Below are 20,538 nucleotides of genomic sequence, written 5' to 3' on the forward strand. Positions count from 1 at the left end.
ACCAGGCAGAAGTGTTGGATCACCAGGTCCTACAACCAAGTTAAGTGTAACAAGGAATTTCTCAGGCCCTAGAAATAGACTCAATTCACCTCAAACAAGGAAAAAGACTAAATAGATGTCATTAGGGACTCTGTTTGGATCTCTATTAAGTTAGATGTCTTTTAGAACTATGTTATAATGTATTATTGTAATACTGTCTTTTTGGATCTCTTTTATGATGTATTTGGTGCTTTGTTAAGTATTATGTCCTTTATGGGCTTTTTGATGTATTAAAAGACCTTTTGGTACTTTGTCCTTTATGGGCTTGTTAATTAACGAATGAAGTTTACTGATACAAGTTTTTTTACTAATTAATACAAATCCTATTTACTTAATCAAATTAGATGTCAAATTCATGATCAAATTGAAACGAGTTTTTCTACTGGTACAAGTTTAAAACCATACTAGACCATAAACATAAACATGTATTAACATACCAAACCATAAACATGTATTAATAGTGAAAGACTAAAACTTAAACATGTAAAGATTAAAACTTGTATTCAATTTCATTCGTCTAAATTTTCATTACAACTTCAATCACACATTTAAAATCACATTATCAATTTTTATATTAATAAATTTAAAACTAAGAAACATATTTTTTTCCAAAAATTCTTCTACTTCATTGTGTTCTTGAGAGCCACTTGAAGGCCTTCTAACTTATGCCTTTGCTGCCTTTGCGCATCAATTTTATCTCTTTGATCTTCATTTTCTTTTACTAACATTTTTTATCTCTTTTTTTCTTCATGATAAATATGTCCTTATCATCTTTAACTTCATCATAATACCAAGCAAAATAATCACATCCATTTTTAGCATACCCCTGAGTGAATATACAAAATCATTAAACAGAAACAGCTAAGAGTGGACATAAAAAACATTGAAAGTTCATACCTTATAGTGTGGGCATCCCCTAAATTGCTTCCCAAAATTGTTGACTATAGTTGTCCTTCTAAGCACAACCAAGTTTTCACAGAAACAACTAGGACCCCATTGCTTCTTTGAAGAAGATGAATAACTCCTGGATTCTGAAATGTTACTCTCTTCTCCATCAATTCCAGAATCTTTTGGAAACAAGTACGAATTTGATGACTTCATACTTTTACTTCGGTTCTGGATCTGGAGATGCCCTAATTCGTACCATGAATTGAACCTTAAAACGTAAAGTTGAAGAAAAAAACCTTTAGTTAGAGTTGTTGTATTTGATGGAGTTGTAGAAGATGAATGTTGCAGAAACAATTATATGGATTCCGAGTGGCTCAATTGCTTTATAAGGATGGTCTTACATGGTAGTTGACTAGGGCAAAATGTTAGAAAAACTCACGACATTTAAGCCAAATAGTTAAGAAAAATAAATTTGAAACATCTATTAAAATTGAGAGATTATTTGTTTTTAAAATTAAGAAACCAAAATAAAACCCTTCAAACAATACCAAATAATTAAAAAATAGGCAAAATATTCTTTTTGGTTCCGTAAATTTACTTTAAGGTTCATTTTGGTCTCTTAACTTAAAAAATGTTCATATTCGTCCTTTAACTCTTCAAAATATTTTATTGTAGTCTTTTTAGTCTAACTAGCGACGAATTTAGCGGTCGATTTCTGAGTTTTTTCACCTCTAATTAGACAAAAAAAAACTAAAATGAAATATTTTGAAGAGTTAAGAAACCAATATAAAATATTTTTAAATTAAAAGACCAAAATAAACTTATGAGACCAAAAAAATATTTTGCAAAAAAATAATAATCCTTTAAATAATAAAAAACCAATTCAAACTAAATCATATCGGCTTCTTTAAACTAGTCATCTAAATTTAAACTAGTCATCTAAAACAAAACCAAACTTCTTATAATTTTATCTTTTTGTAGCCTTAAAAGAAAACAAAAGTTAGTGTGATTGTAACTTCGATCTTAAAAAAAGTGAGCGTCTAATATATTTTCAAAAAAAATTGGCTCCTTAATAAATATATATCTATCCTTAACATAGCTGTTGCATAGTGTGGTTCACTTCACTTTTCAACTCACCGACTTCGTTTCTCATCAAGGTACACAAACTTTAGATCTCATTTCTTTATTCGTTTCCATTCAGATCTGCACCATGAGTCACCCAATTACACTTGTTTGTCTTCATTGTTTATGTTTCATTTGTTGTTTTATACTTTACCATGATATTGTTTCTAATTAACTCATGATGTTGCTTTTTGTTTTGATTTACTTCAATGTCTGTTTGGATTAGTTTTTGTTTATTATTTTAATTGTGGGGTTTAGTTTCTTTCTTTTTTCAGATTAGATTTGTTAGTTTTTTATTCAGGTTGCAGTGATGTTTTGAAATGGGTGGGGTGGGGTGGGGTGGGGTTTGGGGTTTTTTAAAATTGGATTTTAGGATTAATGTTGTTGCATGCTTAAATTGTCTAAAGTTGTGGATCTGGAGATTTCGAATTCGAATCCTGACCGGAACAATTATTGATCAAACTTTACTTTCTCTAGTTGTTGCTTTCTGTTGAGTTCTTCTGAAGGCTCTTGGTTGGTTTTGTTTCTACTTTTAAGAAAATGTGATGTTATTTTTTCGAATGCTGGATGTTAATTTTCTCAGAAAATGTGATGTTGCAATGTAGGTTTTGCCACACAAGCTTTGAAAATGGGTCGTGGTGTGAGTAGTGGTGGTGGTCAGAGTTCCTTGGGTTATCTCTTCGGTACCGGAGAGCCTACCAACAATGCTCAACGTGCAACTAATCAAGTTGAACCTTCAAGCGGCGGCCGTTTGCAAAATGCTACTGTTTCTCCTCCAGCTACTATTGCTTCACTAGCTGGCGTTGCTTCACCAGTTAGGTCTGCTTCACCACCGATCGATAAGGAAACTCCAGCTGGAATTCCTGGGAGTCTCAAGAACAATTACCATCGGGCCGATGGCCAAAACTGTGGCAACTTCCTCACTGTATGCCCTTGTCAACTAACTTCCTATTTTCTTTTGCATGAATCATGAATGCAATATCTTGATATTTTAACGACTACTAATACAATGGTTTCCTTTTGTGCAGGATCGACCCTCGACCAAAGTTCACGCTGCCCCGGGTGGTGGATCTTCCTTAGATTATCTCTTTGGCGGTCCTACTCCAAGTAGTAAATAATTTACCACTGTGACAGTAAAAAAATGTTTTTCATTCAAACCTACCGGTGTAAAGTAGATGTTATTGTTGCTTTATGTTTAGACCAGTGGAGCTGTTTCTTGTGCAATGCAAGTGAACCTTTGACAGTGTTGGAGTGGCTTAATGGAACTAAGCTGTTTCATTGGCCCTTTGTGCGATTGTGTTGGTTTCTCTGTTAAGGAATTTATATTGTATGTATGAGCTTTAGTAGCTCAGAATTATCTTTATGTGTGTTGATATCATAATGTTAACTCTGTTTCAATCAATTATCATTTTGCCATGTTGCATGTTTTGCAATCTAATATATCTTTCTAATTTCAAGAAAAAGAATTCCTCCTAATGACCATGTTTTCTGTCATTTATGTGATCTTGCATGAAATTTTAACTATTAGTAGTTGCTAGTTAAATTGAATGAGTGGGGAAAAAATCACTTTCTTTGCAATCTGGAATAAGATATGGATCATTCTTGTGAACAAAAAAATGTAGTATAGATCATTCTTTGTGTGTCAATCAATATACTTATGGTGCTTCAATGATACTCCAAAATTATTATGAGTATTACGAGAACTGGTGCTGTATAGAAGAATTTAGAAAAGCCGACTGCCGACTGCAGTAAGTATTGTGAACTGGCTGCATAGCAACAGTACCTAGCATAACTAACCTCCTAGATTTCAGGAACTATCTATTTTATAGTAGTTAGTTAGTAGTGAGTCTATAAATTGACTACATTATAATGATTCATTAAAATTCAAAGCAGATAATATAAAAATTTTAATTGAGATTTCTCTTGACTATTATAAAATTCATATAATTGAAGTTCTAATATGGTATTAGTAGATGTGCCATCTGTTCTTAAGGCTCACGATCTTCAACCACTCATGATCTTCAATCACTCATCTATTTTGATAATTGAAATTCTAATATGGTATTAGTAGATGTGCCCTCTGTTCTTAAGGCTCACGATCTTCAACCACTCATGATTTTCAATCATTCATCTTTTTTGATAAGTAAACGCTCAATCACTCATCTTCTTTGATAAGTAAACACTCTGGCTTGTATAATGCGTGAAACCTTTATGCTGGTAGGGGTGGCCAGAGATTTTAGGGATCTTTTGTGATTAAGAATTTACTCACGATGGTGAGAAATTCTGTTTGTTGGTGTTTTTTATTATGGATAGAACAAATTCACGTGAGGTGAGAACCTCTATAATCTTAGTGGTGTTTCATGTGTATCCGAGTTCTCTTCCCTTATGTTAGGGTTGGGGTATTTATAAAGGCTCGTGAGTCTGGAATTAGGGTTTCTCAGGAATGATAATCGCACACTTAGTTATAGTAGTTGACCGTTGAATTCCTACTTCTTCGAGATATGTGATTTAATCTATTGACTATAAATTCTCTCTAACTAAGACGTGTCTTGTCCCCATATTTCGCATGACGGGGCAAGTAGAGAGCGTTCAACGCGAGATTGTCCACAATTACGGGAATAAGAAGAGTGTCACCCTTTATTGGCGGCTACAATCTTCTCGCTCTTTGTGGGTCTTTACAATTATAGCACTACACATTCACTCAAGCACAAAGGCTTTGGTAAATGGCGGAGGGCTTTAATTGCTTGTTGATCTCTCAGGCAGGGTAATACGTTGAGCTTGTCTGATGGGACTCTAAGTCTCTTAGACGAGGCGTTGAGTCTCTCGAACAAGACTTCTGGTCGAGACCCCAGACAAAACTTTTAAGTTAAGTCTCTCAGGCCAGATTTTAGTCAAGTCTCTTAGGTGAGTCCTTCAATATTTTAAGTCTTATGTGAATTTAATATTTAATTCTGATTTAATTGGTGAACGAAAATGAATGCTACATGTCAATCTTAGAAAGACTTAAATATATAGTAGATTGGTGAAATTAGGCACATGACATTTGTAATTAGGGGTGGCAAAGCGGGCGGTCCGCCCCGTTTAGGCCTGCACAGTTCAAGCCCGTCCAAAAGCGGGACGAGGCGGAACGGACCAACTTAGGTGTCCGAGTTTAAAAGTTAAGTCCGTCCCGTTTACTAACGAGATGGCGGGTTGGCGACCCGGCCCGCCAATTTTTTATTTTATTTTACAATTTTGATTTAATACATAATTCACAAGAAAATAATTATTACTAAAGAGGTCGACACAAGTTTTTTTTTAACAACACATAATAGAACTTCAACATGCCGTAAATTCAAATAGTTAAAAAAATAAAATAATTAAAGACCAATTACAAAAAAAAATAACGAATTAAACTCAAGCACAATAAAAAGACGTATAAAAATAAATAAACAATACACATCATCCTATTTATATTTAAAAACTAACTACTAAAATAACCAAATTAAAAATTTACACAAGACAAACAATGATAACAATTACACTGCATAAAGCATTACAATGTATAAAATGGTAGTGCATAAAATATCAACACGTGACTATCTTACTGTTTACATCATATAGACTATTATATTGACTGATTCCTTGATAGTTAAATCCTAAATTTGTCACACGTATACACTAATTAAATCATTCATTTTCTTTAAGTCAACATCTATTTCTAAAGAAAACATGTGAGCTAATGTATGTACAACTTAATAATTTTGTATGTCATGCAATTGTTCTTTTATTTCAAATTTTTCAATTAACACATGTATTGAAAAGTTATAGAAAAAACGTTACAATTATAATTTAATTTGTCTGTATAATAATTTAGAATATTATTCAATCAACATTATTCTAAGAGATGAGTGTTATTTTTATAGTTAAGGTTGATTTAACTCTAAGTAAAAAATAAAAAGCTTTAACAAAAAGCTCCCGGACAAAATCTGCCCCGCCCCATTTTTTTTAAGCGGGTTAGGAGGGGCGGACTAACTTAAGATAGCGAGCGGAAAACCTCAACCTATCCCGCCAAAAATAGCGGGTCAAATGGGCCGACCCCGCTGGTCCGACCCGTTTTGTCACCCTTAATTGTAATAGGTGATAAGAATAGAAAAGGTAAACATTATTTTATTATTTAAATGTTTTTTTTAGTGTAAATAATTTGTAGTGAAACAACACTTTAAAGAGTTGATGCAATTGTTTTTTAATGGATAGATAGTAAATAAAAATATTAACAAATTTATTTTTAATAATTTTTTTTTAAAGTTTAACTAAAATAATTTATACAAAATACAAATTTATTAAATAAATACTCGTGTTCTATATTTTCCTAATGTATGGTTTTTTAATAAGGTTTCTATTTACAAACTATATGTAACATGTTCAATTACTTTATAGATATATATATTTTTTAATTGCATATCATTACTTTATAAGTCTATATAATATTTGATAATTTTGAAATAAATCTTCAAATTGAATACTAGAGAACAGTGTTTTAAAAATCGGATTGAACATCAAATTGGCGAGGATATTGGGTCACTAGTTTATTGGTCGAATCACTGAGTCATTGGTCGAACCGCATGACTAAACCGGATTAAACAGGATAACTCGGTTGAATAGACCGGTCATTATAACAAAATTATATAGGTGTAAAATCTGTCGAACCGGATGATTCAGTCTCTACAAAATATAACTAGCACTTAAATTTTTTTAAAATATGATATTATAAATAAATTCAAAAGTTCATAATTTAAATTCAAATTTTACATATAGGTATCACACACAATAAAATAGTACATAATTATAAAATATAATTGCAAATAAAAGTTTAATCGCAACATAATCTAATTGAATAATTTATAGCAAAATAATTCAATTGTCTAGTAAATTTAATTTCAAAAAAAGAAAAATTGTTTCAATATTGGGATCTCCTTCTTCAATATCAAAATTATCGGTAACAAAATCAACCGCATCTGCAACAATTTTTTATTTTTATTTTATTTATTTTATTTTTTATTTTAATTTTTCATTGAATTAGTCAAAACGAAGTTGTTTTAATTTTTTAAAATAACAAAAAATATATTTAAACCGCCGGTTCTCCCGATTTTAGCAGTTTACACCGGTTTTGACCGGTTCAATGACATTCCTGATCAAGCTATTGAACTAGACCGGTTACCTGGCTGGTTCCCGCTTTGACCGGCCTGATCCGGTTTTTAAAACACTGTTAGAGAACAACTATTACCACAACAACTAAGTTTTATCCCGTTGACTGAGGCCACTACATGCATCAACTTGTGTCATAATGTTTTATCTAGTACCATGCTTTTATTTAAATCGTTAACTTCGAGATATTTTTTAATCTTTTACTATGGTGTTTTGCAGGTCTTCCCCCTCTCTAATTGTTTGACTTATCTATATCTGATTTATTTTTCTTATCACACAATCTACAAGTTTTCTCTCTACATGCTCAAATAATTTAAGTCTATTTCCCACCATCTTCTTTATTATAGATGATATCTCAACACTCTCTAATATTTTCATTATTAATTGTTATACCCCAAAATTTGCCCGCATCTTTTTCAAAAAGAAGGCAACAGACTTCTGTCTAAAAATTGGGAGTTTCATATAATCTTGGATTTTATTTCATAAATATCCTGATTTTATGAATACTCGGTTGTTAGAATATTTCTTATACGGTATTTTGGTTCGCTGTTGAATTTATTCTTACACAAACGCCAAGTACTGTTTATCACTTCACACACGCTATTTATTTGAGATTTATTTGCAGATAAATAGTACTGACGCAGTTGGTACAGAATTAAATTTTGCAGGCGCAGAGTTCGGGGATTCAGACTGTACTGGTAACAAGTAAATTATTATTAGTTTTTGTTTCCCACTAATTTTTGTACTATACTATTGTTTTCAAATCTTTTCCTTTCTTTTCAAATCTCTTTCTTTCAAATCAAATCCTAACTTTATTCCATACATCTCTCTTTTCAAACCCTACCATACACTTTCTTTCAAATCCTACTACCACTCAATTTTTTTTTTTTACGGTATCACTTCATTCCCCAACGTCTCTATCCTTCTTTTCACTCTATAAATACCCCTCATTTTTTCCATAAATTATCACATCAAATTTCACTCATTTCTCAAACTTCTACCTCATAATTATTTTCTCTTCTTCCCCGGCAAAAATGGCAAAGTGGATGGATACGTTTTTTCTTATGGTCATCACTGTTTTGGTGGTGATCATGTCCTTTTTCTGTCTGCATAGTCCTGAAAAATGCGGACCTGGGTTGCTTACACTCCCGTTCATCTATATGTTGTTATTTATAGCATGGGTTTTTAATCGTCATTTTTAAAGTTTGTCGTATCTTTCGCTTTCAAATAATGTACCGTTTATTTTATTTGTCGTACTGTTCATTATATTATGTAATATTTGTACTGTCAGTATTAAATGTCGTACTATCTGTCGTACTGTCGTTTAATTATTAAGATAATATTATGTGTGTGTTTTCTGCTAGTTAAATATTTATTTTTCTGTGCATTAAATATTTTTCAAGGTTATTATTGGTAATTTCGTTCGCGTACAGTATATTCTATTTATTTATTATGTTTGTGTTTTTTTAACAACTCAGGTAAATAAATTTTCACCATTAACACAACAAAAAACAAAAAGAAAAATTGACTTTAACTGTTGAATTTTTACTTTAACTGTTACGTTAATGCCCGGACAGCCAGTTAACAGTCAAACCCGCTGACAGCATGATTCTCCGTGTTTTGTACCATCAATCAAGTCAATCTTTTTGCATTTCAAAAATTCCAAGATTTTTGTTCTAGAAGTCTTCTGATAATCACATGATCAGCAGAGACTCAACACTGCACAAAAATCAGGTACGCTTAACTGTCTTCTACACAAACAGTCCCTAACTAGGGTTTTTTGTTTTTTTTTCAGGAGAACAAGTTTTTTGAGACCTCAAGTGGATTTCATGGACCTCCATATGTCTCAAAGTATCACTAGACAAATTTTCAAACTTCAATTCGCTCAGACGCCCAGTCAGCAGCTCAAACAGTCAACAGACGACCAGTTTGACCGAAAAGTCAACAGACAGACAAAAATGAAATTTTTTGTCAACATCCATATTTTGTCAAAAGATTCATCATTTGATCAATGGTTGATCATAATTCATCAAGAAAAGATCAAAAATCAACAAAACCCTAAGTTTCAAAATTAGGGTTTTCTCCTAAAAAGTCAACTGAACTTTGACCGGCCATAACTCTCTCCCCGTTCATTCAAAAAATTCCAACCAAAGCTTGTTTTGAAGGAAATTCAATTATCTTTCAAATGCAATTGATCCCATGGTCATTGGATTTACCATTTGGAAAATCTGAGCCAGGACATTACAGGTCATTTTCAAAGTCAACAAAAAGTGGTTTTTTGTCAAAGGCCATAACATCAAGATAACTTCTCCAAATGCAAAAAAAGTTTCCAAAGTAGCTTGTAGAGGACATCTTGAGGTTTCTAAAAAGTACAAGAACTCCTTCATATGATCAAAATTGAGGGAGATATGCCTTGTTGAAGTTGGCTATTTTTTGGGAAAATGCATGAAACCAACATTGATCAAAAATGTTTTTCTTCCAAAAGAGGCCAAGCATTCATGATCCAAACATGTTTCCAATGATACTAAAGGGCTCCCATGATCAACATTAGGCCCATGACATTTTTGTTTCTTTTTAATTTAATTTTATTACATTTAAAATTAAATTAAGAAAGAAATGGTTCAAGACAACTATCCAAGGCTCTTGTCCTTAGCATGAGTCACCAAGGTGGCTTAATTTCTGCAACAAAGAGATGGTACAGCAGGCCTAGAGCAAGAGGTTGAAGAAAAATGAAGCCATAGTCAAAAATTCAAAGCTTTATATATTAAAAAATTCCAAAAATCAAAAGTCATCAATAATTGTTAGCTTAAGATTTAAGACTCTTGTTGCTCATATAATTCTTAGAATACTTCAGTAGGGAGAGAGACACGAATTCAGAGCCAATCCTATGCTTGTATCATACTTGTAGCAACTTGAAAATTTCAAAGAAATTCAAATTTTGAATTTTGAGTTTAAGCTAGTTTCAATCCAAACTAAACACTCAAACACGATCATTAAACATCACCGAACTTATCCAAATCAATTTCAAGCTTTAAAATACCTCAGAATCAAGCTAAAAAACTCACGGTTTATTCAAACCAAAACTCACAAAAATATAATCATACATGCATATTTAACACGATGTAATCATATATTTGAGTTTGTTTTCATGTTCTGATCGTTTCTGGAAACTTAATTGGTGTTTGGACACCTGTACGAGGAATCACCATTTTATGGTTCTTGAGTTCAAAATTAGGGATTCACGATTTAGGCAAAATTACAGGTTCTAAGTGGTACCATTGAATTCGTATGAACTAGACGAATCAAACCATGACCTCGCGCCAAATTTCTTTTGTGTCTAACCCCTATTCGTATTGAACATGTATAATAGATCGAAGCTTTTTACAGCTCTCTGCAAAAGAGCGGTGTAAAAGATGGGATCTGAGGAAGAAGACGAGACGTGGCCCCTTCCTATTGGCTGGAGGGCCCGCGCGTTTTGTTTTATATTAACTTGTGATCCAGTGCTTTGCAGGTATATTTGTGCCATGCGCCTTCGCTCCAATCACCATCAGATTTGCTCAGCCATCCATCCAATGCATATGATGTGCTAGTCCATGCTATAGACTTACCAGCCAACCACACCTGATCAAATGTTTTTATTTTTCATTTCATTTAATTTTCCTTGTAAAATTATTTAAAAATAGTTTTAAAAATCAAAAAAATATGAAAAAAATATTTTTAGTTTGATAAAATAATATATTATTTTTTGAAACAAAAATATTTTATTTTTCTTAATAATTAAAATATTTTATTTAATTAATTAGATAATATTTATATATTTATCTTTTAATTATTTCTAACCTATCAAAAGTCAGAAAAAAATATTTTCTTTTTATTAAATCAAGTTTATATATTATAGACTAATTTTGTGCATATTTAGAATATTTTTCTCTCTAAGTTTAAATTATTTGTATAATCATTTGTATAATTATTAATTAATTAGCTTAATAATTTCTAAAACAATTTCAAAAATCACAAAAAAATTAGTTTTATTTTAAAATTAATTAACACACATCTTGGACATATTTTAGACTTAATTTTTTTAGGTTTAAATTTTATTTCTAAATTCTTGACATTTTAATTAAATTAATTATGCATTAATTTTAATTAAAATCAATCATCCAAAAATCCAAAAATATTTCCCCTTTATCTTATTGCAATTTAAATTCATAGATAAGTGTATAGGTTGTCAAATTCATGTAAATAGCGTAGTTTACATTTCTCGCACAATTGATGTAATAGCGTAGATTTACTTTCCGCATTTTACATTCCCGCACTTTAATTTCTGTACATATAAAACTGCGTGTATGTCAAGAACAAAAACTGAAGCGCTAGATCACTAATCTCAAAGACAAATATATCTGAAAATAAAACACAATCACACTTGCACCTCTTAGGGTAATCCCTCCGTTACTCTTTCCAAAATCAATTCTACTGTTTCAAATGCAATTCAAATAATTTCTTTCTGTATCCAGTCAAAGAAAATTTTCTAAAAGAAAATAGGAAAGGACCTTATGAACTTAGGGTAGATCTCCTAATTGCTTGCTCAAATCAAACAAAACAACAAATGTTTCACATATCACTGTTTTTCCAAACAAAACTTTCAAAAAAAGACAACATTTTGTATATATCCAAACAAGGATCATTACGAAGTTAAAGATCTTTTTTCAAAACATCTTTCGAAAGATAAAACACTTTGTATACATCCGCACAAGGATCATTACAAAGTTAATTATAAAGGTATTTTAAAACCACATACAAGCATTTCAAAGCAAGACAAATGATTCAAACAAGTGAGTTAAGCAATTAAGAGCCCATGGATAACCATGGATACAAAGGGGTGTTAATACCTTCCCTTTGTATAACCTACCCCCGAACCCAAAATCTCCTAAAGGTCTTTTTCTGTTTCTTTTATAAACCTTTCCTTAATTGGATAAAATAAAAGTCGGTGGCGACTCTCTGATTTTCAAAACTCAAAAACAAAAGAAGAGTCAGTTCGTATCTCACGAGAAAAAATCGAGGACGACATTAATCTTATCATGTTTAGTCTTATCGCACATCCAACGCAACATCCTCATATCTACGACACTTATTTTATTCTCATGTTGATTCTTAACCGCAAAACATTATGCCATGTACAACATTGCAGGTTTCACTGCAGTTCAATAAAATTTTCCCTCAACTTGAACGACTCCTTTGTATCGCATAGAACCATTAAAGCCATGTCCATTTCAGTCATCTAGCTTGAATTCGATGATTTACGTCTCATTCTATTTCTTCATCATTTTGTATTACGGACCTAAGATATTTAAATTGTGTGCCTTAGAGGATGATATAGTTTTTAACTTTCACCTCTAGGTTATAAACACTTCTTCTTTTGTTGAAATCACATTTCGTATACTTTGTCTTACTTATGCTTAAAGTAAATTCATGTGTTTTTAAAGTTCATCTTCAAGTCTTCAATCTCTCATTTAAATCCTCATCCGACTCTTTAAGTAGGAATGTATCATCTGCAAAAAGCATGCATCTCGGTGCAAGCTCTTGGACGTGTTTCATGAGAACATCCAAAATTAAGGTAAAAAGGTAGAGGCTTATGTTAAACCTTGATACAAACCTATTGTAATGGAAGAAATCACTTGTCTTTACACCCTGAGTCCGTACACTACCTGTTAGCCTTCATACATATCTTAGATAGCTCGAAAACATATAATCTTAGCCCTTTCATTCTCTAGGGATTTTCATAAAATCTCTCTAGGCACTCTATCACACCTCTTCTCCAAATCAAGAAAATTTAAGTGCAGGTCTTGTTGGTATGACACATAAGTTTAATTCCCCTATAATTTCCATAATTTTTGTATATCCTCTTGTTCTTATAGATTGGAACTAAATTGCTTCCCCATTCACCCAACATTTTGCTTTGATATTGTAATTTAATTAAAGAGTTTAGTAAGCCACTTAATACCTTTATCACCAATAATTTTTCACTTTAATAGGTATGTTGTTTGGCCTAACCGCCTTACTATTATTTATCCTTTTCGATGCTTCTTTTGCCTATTTTTTTCGAAATCTGACGATAGTAGTTAAGTTTCGACCCTCTTTCCTAATGTCGAGCTTGCTAGAGTCAGGTGAGATATCATATCCATCATTAAATAAATTGTTGAAATACATCTTCCAATTATCCTTTATATCATTTTCCTGAACCAAAATTTTGCCCTCTTTATCCTTAATACACTCCATTTTATTCAAATCTCTTGTCTTTCGTTCTCTTCTCTTAGTAAGCCTATATATAATTTTCTCCCTCCTTGGTTTCTAGAGATATGTATAGTCCATCAAAAGATTGGTTTATTGCTTCATTCACCGTCTTCTTGGTCTCATTCTTAACTTTTTTGTACTTTTCTCAAGTTTCAATATTTTTACACATGGACCATTCTTTAAAACAATTCCTTTTTACTCTAAATTTACTTTAAAGACTTTCATTCCACCACCACGGTTCTTTACCCCTAGGTCGAAAAACCTCTTTGATTATTCCAACGTCCCTTTAGCCACTTTTCTAATATCTTAGGCCATCTTATTTCACATATCATTTGCATTTCCTTAAGGTTGTCCAAACCCTCCCTCCAAGATCTTGTGTTGGAAACTTCCTTGTTTTTCACCCTAAAAATGTCACCACTTGATTAATGGCGCTCCCGTGCGACTTCTTCCCTTCGCTCTCCCATTGATTTTTTCATTCATAACCAATAGTCTATGTTGGATAGTTAAGCTCTCTCATAGAATAACTTTAGAATCTAATTTTTTTCTAATATGACTTTCTAATGAGAAATAAATCTATTGGAGAGCATGTCACCCCACTTTTATATGTGATATGATGCTCATCTCTTTACCTAAATCAAGTATTTGCTATAGTAAGATCAAAAGCTGACAAAAACTCCAAGATGGATCTAACCTCTGCATTCACCTCTCCTAGACCATACCCCCATGCACACCTTATAAACCTGTTGCTACGCTCTCTACATGTCTATTTTGGGTATATCCTAAAGTAAGCCTTCTAAATCCTCCAAATTTTTTACCTTAAAGTCTCATGCTAACCCAACATGAGGTGCGTAAGCACTAATAACATTAAATGTGTATTGTTCCACTATAATTTTCAAGGTTGTGATTTAATCTCCTACTCTTTTTACATCCATAATATTTTTCTTACACTTATTGTCCACAATAATTCTCACCCTATTTCTCGATCTAACTTTTATGATATACCAAAGCTTAGATTCTAAGTTATCTAGTTCTTTAGCTTTTTCACCTGTCGACTTAGTTTCGTGTAGACACATAAAAGTGATTTTCCTCCTAACTGTAGTGTCTATTATTTCCATAGATATACAAGTAATCGTGCCTATATTTCATGATCCAAAACAAATCACACTCTTATGAACTAACTTATTTATCCACACCCGTTCACGAAAATATAGGAATCCTTGCTTATTTTTCACTGCATCCAGACAACAATGCAGTGACCCTTGTCCTTTTGACAATATACTTGAATCATACAACGCGTTGCTTATGGGCAAGGACCTAACATTCACATTATCTTATAGTTAATCCATGTCATAGACATTCAACAAAATTTTTACGTTAGCTGTCAACTGCCTATACAATCCTCTTCTTTTATCTAAGTTTGAGACCAACTATGTATGTGTTTGGTTGAGCGTTTGGCCAAATAAACGTGCATCTGCAACACTTTCCAAGGCAAAATAACGTGAAAAAGCAGAAGCTCCAAATTGGAGCGTTAAAGAAACGCACGTTTATTGGCATTATAAACGTAGAAGCAAACATGTGCTATATATAGCAAGACTAACATAGACAAGATTAGTGAATCAATACAAATAATATAAAAAGATTAAAGAATCATTACAAATAATATAAAAAGTTTATTAAGGTTCATTTATAAATTTTAAAAGTTAAGAGACTTAATTGAAAAAAAAAAACTATCCAAAAATTAAATTAAATAATTTTGACAAAATTTAAAAATTCAATTATAAATTATTTAAATCAGGGGTCTTTTTATGAATTTCAAATAGTTTAGTATGCAATAGTAATATTTTCTATTCACTCCTAATGTTGTAACTATTCTTACTTTTAGCAAAGCTTAAATAACCAGAAAGAATAATAGCTAGGGTTTTCTGTCACTGTAACTCACTGAGTGTATAATTCGTGTGCCGTGCGAGATTGTTAGGGTTTCGAATCTCGCCGCACATACCATGACTACGGTGGTTCCAACCTCAGAAGAAGATGCCGCTCTTTCCGTCGTCCGATTTGCTTCCGAGCTAGCCTGGGCTGATGCTGGTCCCGAGGTAATTCCTCATCGATCCTAACACCGTCTTTTTCCTTCTTGTTGGTTCTGATTATGAAAATCCGTATAATGAAGAGCAATTTTTTGGAGTTTTTGGTAATTCGTTTTTTATTTGTGTTAGATTGAATGTATATGTATTCACTGTGTTGTGTATGCGTGAAATCGAGAAATGTGTTGATGCTCTATTGTTGTGGCTTAGGGAATAATGAAACAGGAAATTTTAGATTAGTTTTTCTCTCCATTTTTTGTGTTTCTGCTCTGTAGGATCATTTATCATGGATTTATGGTATTTGTGAGGAGATGATTATGTTTTTGCTTTGATTTAGTGTTTATATGATATGTTGATTTATTACTACTATCTCGGTCTGTTAGGTTGCTGAGCCGCAAGTTAGCAGACTCTGTATGGAGGCCGAAGAATTCATTGTTATGGGAAAGTGGTTGGAGCTAGCATCATTGATGATTACTTCTGCTGAATTGATTTTTTCAAAGGTTTCTGAGAAAGGTAGAATGATCTTTTTCTGGGTAAATACTCTTTAAATATAATCTTGAGGTATAACTTTTGCCATTTGTAAATTTGCGTTGGATTCCTCATGCATTTTAATCTCATCTTTTTTTCTTTTGATGAAAATGCTGAATCCTTTATGGTGTACTTTGTGAATATGTTGTACTATCATTTGATTTTTTTTCCGGGTTTAGTATTCTAGTTGTACTTCTGATAGTTTTGTTGAATTCAGCATTGCTTAATATTTTAACTTCTTGGTCCTTTTGCTCTATGATGTTGCACCTGCGACTTTTGTTGGGTAGTTTGCTGTTTACTTTTTAGTTTAGAATCTAATTTTATTTTACCCTGAAAATGGGTTGGCATAATAATATGGGCGGTGAATGTTCTGGGTAAAATGTGCCTGTGTTAACAAAGATCTTTTATTTTCTATGCCAGACGTAGAGTCCATCTTCACTATTATCTGCAATCTTGTTACGAAGACTGAGAATCCAGATGAAGTGATGGAGATTGTTAAAGTTATAACTGCAAAATTAGTTCAGCAGCCCAATGAGAAACCTGCAGTGAGATTGAAAATGTAATATTACTTCCTACTTGGTTTTGAAATTTTGGTAAAGCATGTTACTGGGACTACTTAAATTTATTAATTTTAATATGTTTTTCTTTTTGTAGTTTGATCAATCTGTATAATCTATTGGAGACTACATACTGCCAGTTTTATGTCTACCTGAAGGCATTGAATTTAGCTGTTGATGGAAAAGTCACGGAATACATCATTCCTTCATTCAAAAAGATTGATAGCTTCTTGAAAGAGTGGAAAATTGAGGTACCAGAGCAGAGAGAACTCTTTCTCGCCATCTCTAATGTTTTGAGGGAAAACAAAAGGTACTGCAGAAGTTTATTCCCTTTATCGTCAATTTAGAATATTTCTTTTTACTTCTCTTTGGATTAGAAAAATAACTGAAGTCTCCTTTCGTCAATGTCACAATCAATTGGGTCAATAGTCCTCCATCCGTACCACTATCTCTGTTTTTTTAATGTAATAAAAGTTAATTAGTGTTTCATTTTTATCTCAGCATGTCAAAGGATTCCTTCAAGTTCCTGACCAGTTATCTGGCTACTTTTTCTGGAGAAGATGAACATGTTTTGAGCGAAGCCAAGGAGGAAGCTGTGCGTGCAATTGTTGATTTTGTCAGGGCACCTGATGTATTTCAGGTAACTTGTGTTGTAATGGGGTTTAAACTCTCTTGGGTGAATTAATGAGGTTTAAACAACATGAACTTATTGTTTCGGGGTGCTAAATTTGATCATACTTGCTGTTGGAAAAAGTAATATCTTCTCATTAAGCGACAAGGTCACTTTCACGTTATCTGCCCTGTAGTTTAGAACTTCTGTTTTCCTTTTTATGATGTTTGTTCCCGAGATTCCGAATCCGTAACCAGCAAACTTGATTGCCTCATTGAATCAGTGTCTTTGCCAGAAATTGTAAAACCTTAGAATATCTTATTCGTGTTTTGCTTGCAACTTCTCGGTTGCCAAACCAATATAAAACGATTGCAATTCTCACAGACAATTGCAACTCTCCCAGATAGCCCCTTCCTCCTTGTCTTGTCTCTCCTCTGCGAAACATCTTCACCTGTTCTCCCTTATGTAGCCTCTTCTTTCTGTGGTCTCAGTCTATGCTACTCAAACCTCTTCCTCTCTTCTGTGACTCCACTGTGCAACAACATTGAAAGAATTATGACTTACTTACCAATTTCCTTTGACACTCTAGAGTGAGGTCACAAAAGAGACTAGGAGTGGTGTACCACATGCCATGATGCTATGGCCTCACTTGTAATAGACTGCTCACTTCGCTGCTTTATTTTATGATCCAGGAGAAAACAAATATTGTGAAATGTTCATATTTGCTATAATATCTGTTATATTTGGCGAGAGGCAAATGGGGAAATATCTATTATAAGACCCAGGAGAAAACAAATATTGAGAAATGTTAATAATTGTGACAATTTCTGTTATAATCGGTTAGAGGCAAATGGGAAAATACTTGTTATAAATCAAATATATAATAATGTAACTTTTTCTAATGAACAATATTTATTATTAGTATTATTTTGATTCTGTAAGAAAAATTTCAAGTTTGACTGCCTTGCTTAGATGTCGAAGTCTGCTATTTCATATAAGTATATTCCAATGTTGAATACTGTCCAGAGCATTCATAAAGTTGTATTTTGATTTCCACGTAGTGTGATTTACTGGACATGCCTGCTGTTGGGCAACTGGAGAAGGATTCCAAATATGCTTTGCTATATCAGCTTCTCAAGATTTTTCTTACTCAGAGACTTGATTCATACTTGGAATTTCATACTGCAAATTCATCCTTATTGAAAGACCATGGTAAATATTGTTCATGCAAAATTGATTGTCATTAATGTTTGCATATCTTTCTTCCACTTTGTGTTTCTATCTAAATGTTTTGATGAAATAATGTTTAGGCCTTGTGCATGAAGAATGCATAGCAAAAATGAGATTGTTGTCATTGGTTGATCTCAGCTCTGATGGATCTGGCCAAATTCCATATGAACTTATTAGGGACACACTTCAGGTAAATTTGAGTTTACTTTATATGTTTTGTATTTTCATTTTTCCTAGCATAATTCAAACCTTGCAACTCCTTTTCAGATCAATGACGATGAAGTTGAAATATGGGTGTTTAAAGCAATAAGTGCTAAGCTAATTGACTGCAAGATGGACCAAATGAATCAACTTGTAATTGTTAGGTATGTTGTATCTGAACTTTAGATTTTTGTACTGGCTATTGGGCATGTTTACATGCACCTGATTTCTGTAGCTATTTTTCATTACTTTGATTCTAGTTTTAAAATACTAATCACTATTTAATGCAAGTGTTGTTACGTGCAGTCATCATACTGACCGGGTGTTTGGTCAGCATCAATGGCAAACACTGAGAACAAAGCTAGTGAATTGGAGGGTAAATAAATTTCCATATATAATTTTCATTGTTATAAATTTGATGTTTTATTTGATGAAGGGGTTTATATTTGAAAAATAAATTTTACCATATTAAACAATAAAATGAGGAATGACAATTGAATTTATGAATTCAATTTTAATGGTAAAAAATATGAACAAGTTGTGTCTGCAATTAAGAATTTCGACAAATAATTTATTCTTTATTAACTTAACTATCACAAGTAAATTTGATTTTAGAATTTTAAAAACCTGTAAATTTGATTATTACTATATATCCCAGAGCTAATTACTTATTTATTAAATTAAACCATTCCTTATTGTGATTTTTAAGCTAGTTAAGCGTTTTTACACTGTTGTTTCACGATGTATACATTTTCAGCTAGTTTCCCCACTAAAGAACCGTTTGTTTTCGAACAATGTTTGATTTTTCTGTTGTTGTATTTTCAGTTATTTTATGTGCTGGAGGATGATAGTGCCATTGCACTTGGATAACAGTTTGATCTTGTTTTTAGTTAAGGAAATGCCATTGTTTTAACTGAGTTACTTATTATTATTGGTTCATTATTCTCCTATTTGTAGGGAAATATTGCAAATGTGATTAGCACCATTCAGGCCAACAAAGTATCAGAGGATGGGTCCCAGGCAGCCCAAGGTTTGGTAGTTCGTTAAAGAGGATTTCTTTATCTCAAGCATTTTGTTAAGTATCTAGATTACATCCGGGTCAATTTTTTTTTTAATCTTAAAGAGAGGAAAGAAGAGATTGTAATTTGTTCTGTTTACAATATTTACGTTTTAGTTTTTGGCTGTTGACTCTAATTGTACTACTAACTTTAAGAGAGAAGCCATGTTAAATTTTGGATTGAAATTTGCTGGAGTATATTTTATTGGTTGACTAAAACAATTTGATGTTTAGTGTTTTCTGAAGAAATTGTGCAGTTGATGAAAAATGAGACCAACTAAACATCAACAGTTGATCAGTTATTTAATTGGGAAAGGATACACCATAAATCTGTCCCTGACTGAGTATTGATAAACTACTACTCCATCTGATTAACAATGTGTTGTTTTAATAAATAAAATTTGTTTCAAAATGAATGGCATTATCACTTTTTCAATATAGTAAAAATTGTTATATTTCTAATTTTATGTTCAATTATTATTTTGTACACTATTTCCGATACATTTATAAAGTTAATTTAGTAAAAGTATAATGTTTATAATAAAATTATTACATTTCTTAATTTGTGTGTGAAAATTTTAAATGACACTCATTTTGAAATTTCTTATCTTTGGAAAACTATATATTTAATAAATTTTAATGAAATAAAAAAAATGTTTGTTTGTAATATTAATTTTTTTCTAAAAATAAAAGAAATCAACTTTTTGTATTTTTTCAAGGAAAATTTAAAAAGCGTTTTTCCTAAAA

The 20,538-nt window shown here is 32.1% G+C and overlaps 3 protein-coding genes across 3 annotated transcripts; 2 read left to right on the forward strand and 1 right to left on the reverse strand.

Moving 5' to 3' along the window:
• Nucleotides 1-481: 481 nt before the first annotated feature.
• On the reverse strand, nucleotides 482-1,356 carry LOC131638708 (uncharacterized). The gene is made up of 2 exons (XM_058909268.1): nucleotides 937-1,356; nucleotides 482-865 (listed from the first exon to the last, which is right to left on the reverse strand). Exons 1-2 carry the CDS (start codon nucleotides 1,138-1,140, stop codon nucleotides 761-763), a joined length of 309 nt encoding a protein of 102 aa, XP_058765251.1. The 5' UTR covers nucleotides 1,141-1,356; the 3' UTR covers nucleotides 482-760.
• Nucleotides 1,357-1,931: 575 nt separating this feature from the next.
• Nucleotides 1,932-3,465, forward strand: LOC131638705 (protein SPIRAL1-like 3). Its single transcript, XM_058909266.1, has 3 exons — nucleotides 1,932-2,084; nucleotides 2,655-2,974; nucleotides 3,078-3,465. The coding sequence occupies exons 2-3, from the start codon at nucleotides 2,678-2,680 to the stop codon at nucleotides 3,165-3,167; spliced, it is 387 nt and encodes a 128-aa protein (XP_058765249.1). The 5' UTR covers nucleotides 1,932-2,084; nucleotides 2,655-2,677; the 3' UTR covers nucleotides 3,168-3,465.
• Nucleotides 3,466-15,419: 11,954 nt separating this feature from the next.
• On the forward strand, nucleotides 15,420-19,977 carry LOC131638706 (uncharacterized). Its single transcript, XM_058909267.1, has 10 exons — nucleotides 15,420-15,620; nucleotides 15,992-16,121; nucleotides 16,557-16,695; nucleotides 16,791-17,003; nucleotides 17,195-17,333; nucleotides 18,365-18,515; nucleotides 18,614-18,723; nucleotides 18,801-18,898; nucleotides 19,041-19,110; nucleotides 19,692-19,977. Exons 1-10 carry the CDS (start codon nucleotides 15,528-15,530, stop codon nucleotides 19,779-19,781), a joined length of 1,233 nt encoding a protein of 410 aa, XP_058765250.1. The 5' UTR covers nucleotides 15,420-15,527; the 3' UTR covers nucleotides 19,782-19,977.
• The last annotated feature ends 561 nt before the right edge of the window (nucleotides 19,978-20,538 follow it).

Source organism: Vicia villosa, unplaced genomic scaffold, assembly GCF_029867415.1.
Source record: "Vicia villosa cultivar HV-30 ecotype Madison, WI unplaced genomic scaffold, Vvil1.0 ctg.002391F_1_1, whole genome shotgun sequence".
In the NCBI taxonomy this organism is placed as follows: Eukaryota; Viridiplantae; Streptophyta; class Magnoliopsida; order Fabales; family Fabaceae; genus Vicia; species Vicia villosa.